General features: G+C 41.5%; 1 protein-coding gene across 1 annotated transcript in view; it reads right to left on the minus strand.

The window, feature by feature from the left end:
• SNX5 (sorting nexin 5) overlaps positions 1 to 12,088 on the minus strand; it is a 95,368-nt gene that overhangs the window by 46,469 nt on the left and 36,811 nt on the right. Inside the window, exons 2-5 of the mRNA XM_073628162.1 lie at positions 11,412 to 11,516; positions 10,576 to 10,686; positions 9,345 to 9,466; positions 3,399 to 3,522 (exon numbers count right to left, since the gene is read on the minus strand). Of these exons, the coding sequence (XP_073484263.1) occupies positions 3,399 to 3,522; positions 9,345 to 9,466; positions 10,576 to 10,686; positions 11,412 to 11,516 (462 nt within the window). The remainder of the gene's footprint in view (positions 1 to 3,398; positions 3,523 to 9,344; positions 9,467 to 10,575; positions 10,687 to 11,411; positions 11,517 to 12,088) is intronic.

Consider the following 12,088-nt stretch of genomic DNA (forward strand, 5'->3'; position numbering starts at 1 on the left):
ATGTCTGGGGACAATTGAAATCTCCCTTTGATTTGGCATTATGAGTACGAGGTAACACAGACTTTGAGTTATGTTTTGCATGCAATGATTGCACTATACTCAGCACAGTTTTTGCTTTTAACTTGCATGCACATAAAAATAAAAAGCAAATATGCTGATAATTTATTTTTTTTAAGAATTTAATTTGTTTCTAAAAGACACACAATTATACTGGAACAGTGGAGATCAATCGGGTGTACAAGATTCTAGGCAACTGTAGAGAGGAATATGCAGAATCCCATTAACCGATTAAGTAAGCACAGGGGAGAACATGCAAACTTCACACAGGTAGTGTCCGGATTGGAATTCTAACAGAGCACCTTAGTGCTGCAAGGTAGAAGTGCTCACCACTAAGCAACTGTGCTCTCCAGCTAGTTACCTGGCTTTGTGGGTTTCAAGCCACTGGCATAGAACAAACATCCAGCCAGTAAAATCAGATTTAAAAGTAGTAGTAAACTCTTTGCTTTTATTTTTACCTACAGGTAAGCTTATAATAAAGATTACCTGTAGATAATATGAATATCCCCTAAACGTGCACCGTTTAGGAGATATTCTAGCAAGCAGTAGCCGGTGATGTCACTGATGCATGTGCTCTAAGGAACAGCATACACATAATTCAGAGCTGTGTGACGTGGCCAAGACTCCAGCGCTCAGGGTGGAGTCCCTGAACCCAGAAGGAAGACCGGCTGAAGATGGAAGCCTCTACAGCGGTGACAGCTTGCCGCTGGAGGGCTTCATTTTAAAAGGCAAATCTTTCATAATGTGCTAGTAAGCGGTGCATACTACAACATTATGATATTGCCTTGCTTGTTCAAGATCAGATAGTCAAAAAATATTAAAAGCTGGAGGATCAGCACGTCAGTAAGGTTTTCTTTACACTTGCTTTGCCATTTGAAGTGCGATTCCCTTTGGATGGCTCTTTAGACAACAAGAAACAGGAGGCATTGTATCACCTCCTCACCGCCTATTTTAACACCAAATATTTAAATACTGAGCAACCATGCCACAAACGCACGCATTGCAGGGTGGTCGCAACGTGGCCCTATTAACTTGTGGTAGGATTCCTGCTGCTGCCATGAAGCAAGCCATCAAAGCCGCAGCATGTGTACACCCCTGGCCGCTGCCTCTGAGGTGTGGTACACAATGCATCTCAACCTTGGGGTTTAACCACCACTGAATTGCAAGTGTAAACGAGCCGTACCTTGCATAGATTAACTGCCATTACAGAAGGATACTTAAAGTGGATAAAATAGAAAAACAGAAAAAGAAAAAAAAAAACAAAAAAAACGCTAACATGGAGGTTTCTTTATATATTTAGTTATTACTGTAGTCATCTAAAACTACAATGATAGTGAAAATAGAGAATCTGAATATGGGGTTTCTTCCTGAGCACTGTAGCGACAGGGTGAGATCATCTGCCGCAAGAAGCCTCTCTCTGGGGGAGATTTCCTAAAACTGGTGCATACAGAATCTGGTGCAGCTCTGCACAGTGACCAGCTTCTAACTTCATCTTGTTCAAATTAGAAGTCAATTGCTTAATATGCACAGCTGCACCAGATTCTGCATCTACTAATATTTGTATATCTCCACCTCTGCTTCTGATTTATTCAATCTGCTAAATCTTTTTTTTTTTTCCTTTTCCTCTACCTGTGCTTCTTCTGACCATACCACCAATCATCTTGGGTTGGGTTGGGTCTGACATCAGGAAACAAAGCCCCGATTCTCTACCATGACCATCTCCACACAGAGCCAGCGTGGAACAAGGCATGGTAAATTATTATTGGGGAAAAGATTACCTCAGAAAGCCAACTGGCAATATTGGGGACTAGTCCTCTGCTCTTAGTTTGGGTTTTTTTAAAAATGTTTTTTAAATTAAGTCAATGTTATCAGTCTCTTGTAATCCTTAGATTTTGAGAGGAAGGCCAACGCTCAATACCAGTCAGGTTGTACTGCAGTGCAAATGTGCTGTCAGAGGGGGCAGGAGAGAGTACTAAACGCCTGCAAGTGGTAAGAAAGTGAATTTAAAGTCATTTGTTTTTTATATAAAATAACAAAAACGTTATACTTACCTGCTCTGTTGCAGTGGATTTGCACAGAGCAGCCAAGCTCCTCTTCTCGGGTGTCTTTTGTGATCCTGGCCCCTCCCTCCTATTCAGTGCCCCCACAGCAAGCAGTTTGATATGGGGGCACCCGAGGCAAGTCACAGCTCCCTGTGTCCATTCGGACATTGAGCCCTGGCCCCGCCCCCTCTTCCCCCTGATTGGCTAGCTGACTGATTGACAGCAGTGGCAGCCAATGGCACGGCTGCTGTCTCAGCCAACCAGGACAGAGATTCTCGGACGGCTGAGACACTCGTGGACAACTCTGGACAGAGGGACCTCGGGTAAGTGTTAGGAGGGGCTGCTGCATACAGAAGGCTTTTTATCTTAATGCATAAGAACAACCACTTTAAAGGTTCGGCTTTTGTTTGAAAAAAAGAAAATAAAAAATTCATGTCATACTTACCTGCTCTGTGCAATGGTTTTGCACAGAGCAGCCCTAATCCTTTTCTTGGGTCCCCACCGGCGCTCCTTGCTCCTCTTTCCCTTGACCAGTGCCCCCAATAGCTGCACTGATTTAAATGGTTCCAGTGCTGCAAATGGGGCACGACTTTAAGCTATCAAGTCGCACTGATGTAAACAAGGGCTTAATGACCAGTGATCATTCTGGGGGTGTGGTCTTGAAAGCTGCTAGTGTAGGTCGAGCGCTTGGATGTGCTCAACATTACAGGATTAGCAAAACAATTACAAAATCCTTAGGTGCATCTAAGCATACATCCATGAGAGGTTCCATGTTTGTCTAAAATACACAAGTATGCAAAGCATCCGCGTTCAGGCAGACCCATTTGTGTCGAATGGGATGCTGCAGATGCATAGACACAGCCATTGGGGTGCATGTCCCTGAACGCAGACAGTGTGCATTTAGGAACATGCACCTGCACTGCTCTCAAATTCGGACCAGTGGCTGTGCAGCCGCTGAGTATCCAACAAACATGAATAGGACTGCCTGCGCGCAGATGCACAGGACAGCTGTGCATCTTGTGTGTGTGCAAACATGACCCTTTGCATGGATGTACGCTTAGATACACCTATGTAAACGAGGCCTTTGGTATGTAAAACAGTTACCGTATATGCATCTTAGATGCATATTTAGCTGCTTTACTTTTTTTTTTCTTTAAGAAAATAAAGGCTAAAAAAAAATGGGGTTGTGACACTACATGACTGAACGAGAAAACTGCAACTAAATGGAAAAACATCAGCAATGAAACAGCTGTGTCAGCATCCAGGCCTCAGCCTCTACACAGGAAGGAAGGTGCTTACATCTTGGTCGTATTCCAGGAATATATGGAAGTTTCGGTCTTTGCTCAAGATGGGATGAGAGGCGATTCTCTGCAGAAAAACTTCATGGACAGACACAGTTTTCTTAAAAACTGCCAGATATTCCCTGGAAGGACAAGGGGAAAAAGTTACAGAATGCAAGGTGACACGAACAAGTGTACAATTCACTACTGCAGCCGAGTAGAACAATACTTTTCACAAATTCTCAGATTTGTGCAGATTTCGTATAAAGCAAATACATTTTCCCAAAGAGAAAAATAAAAATCACACAGCATAAAATCCCCGGGGATTATCTCTGGACACAGCGTTATGATGGAGGAGCATCATCTGCCAAACTGCTAAAAACACATTATTTCCTGCCAATAACCACAGCTGCTAGCCAACAAAATTGTTCAAAAGAAAATAAATTAAAAAATCTGCCAAATGGACTATTACAGTTTATAAGATTTTTTTTTACCAAAAAAATGTCCCAAAGTGCAACTTGATGGAAAGAAACAGCAGCTTAGACTGTGACCCCTCAGGAGGACTTGCTGGATTTGGAATACGTGCTTTGGACTTAGAAATCACTTTTGAGTAAGCCATTGCAGGTAACTGAGATTTTTGATTTGCACCTCCTATGAAGGGTGGTTAACGGCACTTAACCCCTTCCCGCCGACCGTATGCAGATATGCGTACTCGGCTTTCCGGGGTTATACCGGGATGATGCCCGCAGCTGCAGGCATCATCCCGGTACCGTTGTTTACAGCGGGCGATCGGCTACCCGATTATAACAACCGATGCGGCTAAAAGCTGTTATACCGGAGGAGCGGGAGGGGACATCCCCCCCTCCCGTCGCTCTTACCGGGCCTCCTGTGCGATCGGGAGGCCCGGTGTCCAATCGTCTGCCTTCGGCGGCTGGGGGCGGGCTGGAACGAAGCTGTGGGCGGCTTCGTTCCAGCCTTCTCATTGTAAACGCGGAAGCGACGTCATGACGTCACTTCCCGTTTACTCGGCTGCCAATGGCGCCGAATTTTAAAAAATACACCGTATTCAGAATCGCCGTTTTCGGCGATTTGAATACTTTGAAGTGCAAAGGAGGGATCGGGGGTCTTTTAGACCCCCAGATCCCTCCATAAAGAGTACCTGTCACCACCTATTACTGTCACAAGGGATGTTTACATTCCTTGTGACAGCAATAAAAGTAAAAAAAAAAAAAATTTTTTTTTCAAACACAATTTATAAAGTAAAAAAATAAATAAAATAAATAAAAAAATAAAATAAAATTTTTTAAAGTGCCCCTGTCCCCGCGAGCTCGCGCAGCGAAGAAAACGCATACGGAAGTCGCGCCCACATATGTAAACGGTGTTCAAATCACACATGTGAGGTATCGCCGCGATCGTCAGAGCGAGAGCAATAATTCTAGCCCTAGACCTCATCTGCAACTCAAACCTGGTAACCGTAAAAAATGTTTAAAGTGTCGCCTATGGAAATTCATAGGTACCGTAGTTTATCGCCATTCCACGAGTGCGTGCAATTATAAAGGGTGACATGTTTGGCATCTATTCACTCGGCGTATCATCTTTCACATTATACAAAAAAATTGGGGTAACTTTACTGTTTGGATTTTTTAAAATTCATGAAAGTGTCCCTTTTCCAAAAATTTGCGTTTAAAACACCGCTGCACAAATACCGTGTGATAAAAAATATTGCAACAATCACCATTTTATTCTCTAGATTTCTCTGCTAAAAAAAAAATTTATATAATATTTGGGAACTCTGTAATTTTCTAGCAAAAAATACGGATTTTAACTTGTAAACACCAAATTTCAAAAATAGGCTTATTCATGAAAGGGATAATATGAGATTATATAGGGATTTTTTTTTTTTTTTTTTTTTAACCACATGCGGTATATGTTTATTCTAATATATTGTATATAAAAATTTCATGCATTAATGTAAGATACATTAAGGTGAAAAACCTTCTGTGGTGCTGAAGCCCCCCTAGCTGGTGTCTCGTGTCCCGATTAGATTGATAGCAGCGCAGCCATTGGCTCCCGCTGCTGTCAATCAAATCCAATGACATGGGTGTCGGGCTGATTCCTGCATTCTGTGTGAATGGACACAAAAGCAGGACTCGGGAGCGTGCCCACACAGGTGTCCACCTTAAGAGAGCCTTCTCCAATGTGGGCACTTGATACAGGGAGAAGCCACCAGAGCGCCGCCGGGGGACCCCAGAAGAGGCAGATAGGGGCCACTCTGTGCACAGTGGAAGCAAGTATGACTTTTTTATTTTTTTTTTTTAAACACAAGGGTTTACAACCCCTTTAAATCAAAGGGTTTATTTCCACTTTCAAGTGAAGCGGAACTAAACTTTGCAGCCACGGAAGTGGCCATTTTGGCCTCTGTTTTATCTGCAGTTGCCATGTAACAGTTTTAGGAAATGCAGTGAAACTATTAGAAATAAGGAAGGAGGTGGCAAAACAATAGTCTCAGTATCTAAGGATTTACTAGTACCACATCCTTCTAGTAACTAGACTAAACCCACCAATTGAACCATTTCCTTAAAACAGGACATTAAAACAAAAATCCCTACCAAAGGAAAACAAGATATCACACCAAAAATTGTATTAAAAAAAAAAAAAAAAAAAAAAAAAAGTACACATTTTATTTGTACAAATATTAAAAAGCTTTGGGTTAAAATCATAAAGAGTAATCATAATACTATAGATAATTGTATTTCATAAAATTACAATGATCCCACTCTTAGCATGAGGAAGCAGGCTTTGTCCCATGAAACGTGTTGGACAAGCCATCATGCAATTCCCTTCTATGGACAATTGGGGATGCTACCATCTGTAAACACTGGCAATAATTGCACTTGTAGCACTATTATCTTATTTTGTTTGTTAGGATTACTCTTTATGATCTTAACCAGAAGCTTTTTAATATTTGTACAAATAAAATGAGAACATTTTTTATACAATTCTTGGTGTGGTACCATCAAAACCCCAATAAAGTTTTTCTTTGGTAGGTATTTTGTCTTAAAATGTCCTGTTTTAGGACATTGTTCAATGGGTGGGTTTAGTTCAGCTTTGAAAAAAACAGGTGAAGGGACAGAGACATACCATCACAATCTTCCTGTAGTCGTAAGTAGTCAATAGAAAGATAATGTACAACTACTGGGGGAGTCCTTCACTAAAACATGGGTGACACATTACAGCAATTCATGCCAGGTTAGACTATCAAGTTTGTATTGCTGTCTGTCCGCATTGAGATTTGTCTCCATTTGCCTGGATGACCACTGTCACGGAGACAAAAAGACAGAGGAATCCAAAATTTTACAGTTGTCGCCAGATTAGTAGGTGAGGGTATATCATCTAATGGGGACAACTGTCTACATCCTTAAAGTGCTATCCTATAAAAAATGTTTTTTGTTTTTTTTTTTTTAATTGTAGCTAAATGTTTAGTCTATACGTACTGAAGTATCCATCACATGCAACATTAGAATCAAGATAATAAAAGTATCTAGAGCACCGAAATGAACTCTGGGCAGAACAAAGCCAAAAAGGAACAGAGCATAAAGCTATGGAGTTTATAGGCAGGGGATGGGCTTGGACAATTATGTACAAAGGGAGTTTTATTTGGCATATGAAGTCATGTAACTCTAGATGTGCTAGATTTATGTACGCATGTACAATACTGGATCTAAAAAACACAGCGGTGAAAAAGAAAGGCAGAATTCCAATGTCTGAATCAGTATTCAGACTGCTTGAGAAAAAAAAAAAAAAAGATTTTGCTTTACACTTCATTGGTCCGATGCTGCATCTGTCCCCTGCCAGCTCTAAGCCGAGAACCGAGTGATCAAGCACCACTGATCACTCGGTTCTCAGGGCTCAGAGAGCTGGTGACTTTCGGTCACCGGCAATCTGCTCTGCCCCCCCCCCCCCCGCCGACCCCCCATGCTCAATGGAGCGCAGGGCTTTGGAGGAGCGGGCAGTGGCTGGCTCAGCCATTCAGCGGTTCACCAGGAGGCTGAGCCAGGTGCCAGTCCAGGGTTCTGGGCGGAACCCGGCCATATTGTCGTGATAATGCCCCGGCCTGGACCAGCCCTATGACGTTAGCAGGCATCAACCACAGATTGTTGAAAACAGGTCACAGAAGTGCAGAACGGACTGCACTTCTGTGACCCACAGGAGAGGTACAGCCATTTGGCTGTACTTCTCCTTTAAGCTGGCCATAGACAGTTAATATCTGACATTTCAGCAAGGACTATAGCCTGCCTTTGATTTCTGTGTGTTTCTAAGCATCACTTCACGTGGCCTCTACTTTGGGTGTGTCACGAGAAAAGAAGAATCATGTAACTGACTAACACTAATCAAAGCGTTAAAATGAAAGAAGGTCACTTGTCCTCACTGACCCAAGTGGCAACCCATGACTGTAATAGAGAATGCATTGTACGCTGGGACCATGGTGCCTCACAGCCTCGTTACAAACAAGGCCTTTGGCTCATGACAGTTTTGGTTGGACAAGATTTCATAAAATCATGCTGGTGTGAGGAAACATTCTTAAGTCAATGAATAAAAACTGACTTTAGACAGCCAATTTAATATTAATGGAAAGAACATCCTAACAATATGTGAATCACATTAGTTCGATATATTCTGTTAGGGACTTTAGTGGTAGAATAGAATTATGAAAATAATCGTTAGTTGCGGCCCTAGATCTAACAATGTAGTACAAAAGCCACTTTTCTGGTCTAATAGAGTGGATTGTTCAGGTGGCATTCTATGCCAGAAAAAGCTGTTATTGCTTTTAAAGGCTATTCAACCAGATCTGAAAAAGAGAGGAACTCGCCCACTTGGGTGAAAAAAAATTGCTACTCAGCCCAAACTTTTTGAAAATAGAACCAAAGAAAAAAAATGCTCCCAAGGGCTTTTCAGCAGCTGCCGAAAAGCCTTTGGGAGCATTCTTCTTGGTTCTATATAAAAATATCTATTTTTACTAGTAATGGCGGTGATCTGTGATTTTAGCAGGACTGCGACATTGCGGCGGACAAATCTGACCCCAAATGACACTTTTTGGGGACCAGTGACAGGATTACATTGATCAGTGCAATAATAATGCACTGATCAATGTAAAAATGACACTGGCAGGGTAGGGGTTAACACTAGGGGGCAATCAAGGGGTTAAGTGAGTTGCCTGGGTGTGTTCTAACTGTAGGGGGGGGGGGGGGAATGGGCTCACTGGGATATGACAAAGATCACTCACTGTTCCTGATCACTGGGTACAGAGGATCTCAGACATGTCATCTGGCAGAACGGGGATCCACTTGTTTACACCGGCAGATCCCTGTTCTGCCTCTGTACTAGGCAATCGCGGGTCGTCAGCGGACATCCAGGATGCCTGACCCGCAGGCCCGCTCCCACAACATGCGCGCTGCCAGGGGCGCATGCCCACCACTGCGCGAGCCGTTGTACAGCTACGGTGGTTCATGCAGGAGAGCCGGCCTGCCACCGTAAAACGGCGGCGGCTGGTTGGCAAGTGGTTAAAAATGATATGCATTTTTTCTTGTGCTAAAGGTGCCAATGAATTTATATTCATTTAAATTAATTATATTAAAAGACAAATTATATATAAAAACATATTTTAAAAACAAATTTTTGTTTTTCAGCCACATGCATCCTGCATTTTCGGTACCAAAGTTTCCATTCAGTGCACTTCTAATGCATGTATGATAGTATAAATATGTATTGAACATTACATTTCTAATACAATTATAGAAAACATGCACTTTGTAGGGTAAAATTAGAACACAAAAAAAAAAAAAAAAAAAAACACTCCAAATAAGGCATTTTAAAAAAAAAAAAAAAAGTGTCCATTAACACAAGCGTGTGTAAATATATATAAAAAATTAATCTTTTTTTTTTTTTTTATATAGACAGTACATACGCCTCCAATTCCTGTTTCATTTTGGCAAATTCATCCTTTGTCATAGAGCCTTCTCCTTCACCCAGCTTCTGCATTTTGTCCCTGGGCCCATCGAAGTCAGGTTTTGCAGGTGCTGGTGGAATCTAGATAGGAAGAACATTTTTTAAGTGGAGGAATGTGACATATTACTGTAAGTTTTTAAGACTTACAGGACCTATTTGGCTTATTCTGTCAGAAGAAAGCAAACAGGGTGGCCTATCTGTACATAAAGCCATAGAGTAGCTAGCAAATTTTAATGCACACCTGAAAGTTACCTGTTCTTCCCATGATCCTTTTCTAGATATAAAAGTAAACAAACAGCTTGTGCATCTTTTTCTTTGAACTATCTGTGTCTATTAAACCCCACATGAGGCTTGGGGTGCATTCATATCTGCGAATGCATCTGCACTCCAATTAGATGCAAAAAACGCAGCAGGGGTTCCCGTGATAACTTGCGGGAAGCAGCTCCATTTAAAGCAATGAGAGGCTTCTGACTCCTGCAGCTAAATTTCAGCCACACGCATGTAATCTCATGCATGTAAGTGTTTGGCTCTGGACACAGGCAGTCTGTGTCCGGGGCTGATTACTTCATGAGTGGTTACATGCGAGTTGCCATGATTTGCTGCACGAGTCGGCAGCCTCCCACTGCTTTTTTTCCCGGGAGTCTTTGCTAGCCCAGCTCCTCTGTCCTTCCCGCGATCACCCTACATAACCTTTCTTTACTCTCTTCTAGGGGAGGAGTGAAGGTTAATAAAGTGTCACTTGAGTGACAGTTCTGACTCTGCTGGGGTTATTGACATTACATCCAAGATGACAGAGCCCAACAGCTGCAGGCCTCCACCTATTAGACCTTTTGGACTAGACAAAGGATTTTATAGGTAAAGAAGCCTGAAATTGTAAATGCACATATAATCTAATAAAAAGACAGCTGTTGAAATTAAAAGGTCTGGTAAAAAGGTTATTTTAAAGAGGGGTGTGATACAAGGAAGAAGGCTTATGGCCAAGAGGAAGAAGCAGCAGAAAGGGAGCCAACTGCAATCCCTGCAGTCTAAAAGGTAATCCTAAATTACATTTCCACCTTCTCCCCATACATCCTGCAACAATATATTGCATTATTATTTCATTGCCAAATATTTTTCATCTTAAAGTTGAGAGGTCATTTGCCAGTGGAGATGATTAGGGAGACTGCATGCAGCAAATGTAAAATACCCACAATAATGCCAGCATACTCCTCGTTCTCCGTAAGAGAGTCATGTAACCAGTTGAAGTCATCGTGCTGGCGGGTCACAGAGAACTCTGGGTTCTGGAAAATGTTCAGGGTAGTCTACAAAATAAAATTGTAAATTTGTATTATAATGCAGTATACACACACACAAACACTTTTTTTTATATTGTGCTATGCTAAAGCAGTATGTCTCATATGGAAGTTAAAAGGCCAGGTCAGGCTATTACCAGGTCTGGTGTGTCTATCTGGTCATACTGAATGCAACCTGTTTGGCACAATCTCTATAGGGCTTCACAAAACTATGCCACGTGAAATCATTAAATCTGCATGAAAGCCAGGGAACTAACATTACAGAAGATAACCAATAACAGACTCCTGTTTTTCCTTCATCCTGGATTTTTTGTCGGTTGACTTTGCCCAATTTTCTAAGGCACAGGTGAATGACATCACCCTAGGGCAGTTGCAAATGGTGGACACCTTTACAGGCACATCTTCACGGACAGCAAAGACTGACAGTAGATCATAATTAATCCACATGTGGTCTGCATCAGATTTCAGAGCACAGTAATGTAGATCAATGCAGACCATTGTGCTTTACAAAAGAACTATATGCAGGTTGCATAAATATCATGTACAGCTACAGCAATACAAGTTAGGACACATCTTCGGAGTCTGTACTGGGTATACAAAAAAAAAAACAAAAAAAAAAAACAAAAAAAAAAAAAAAAAAAAAACACAACACTACACACAAACACCACATAAATTAAAAAGAAATAAAATCAAAAAGCCAACCCCCTCACCATGTGGGGTCACTTTAACCTCACCTTTGTGTGAACGGTGAATTTCACTTTATCTCGTTCGCTGATTGCATCTGGAATGTCAATCTGTAGCGATGCATCTATGTTCAGATCCACAGATACAGACCTAACCTAATGGCAAAACAATCAATGGATTAATGAATACAATTAAAAGCCAAATAATATAAGATTAACATTTACAGATTAAAGTAACATTACATACATTTTTAAAATGACTATGTAAGCAATAGCATGACTTTTTTTTTTTGTTAAAAAGTATAATATTAGTACAATAAAAACCACAATTGGCATTAAAACAGTACATTTGCCTCGTAAGATGTATTGTGCAAATTTTTGGTGTTTTTTTAAAAATTTTTTTAGGCGCTGTAAAAGCATCAAGAAAGCTTGTCAAATGCCCATGCAAGTGTTAGGGAGGGCGATACATGCCCATTACCGAGAGGTGGCTCAAGTCCGAATCCTATGCGGACTGTCAGACCATGGGAGTGGTCTACATGGCAACATGTACATGTGGAGCATTCTCTATTGAGAAAACCAAACGTGCATTGGCAAGGCGTATACAGGACCACCTTTATTATCTTGATGTGGGTCTCCTGTACACGCCTATATGCAAACATGTAGGCCTCAATCATAGTTCTGATCCCTCAGCGATTTCATTTTTTGCCTTAGAAGTGATCCCCCAGCAA

Source organism: Aquarana catesbeiana, linkage group LG04, assembly GCF_042186555.1.
Source record: "Aquarana catesbeiana isolate 2022-GZ linkage group LG04, ASM4218655v1, whole genome shotgun sequence".
Taxonomy (NCBI): Eukaryota; Metazoa; Chordata; class Amphibia; order Anura; family Ranidae; genus Aquarana; species Aquarana catesbeiana.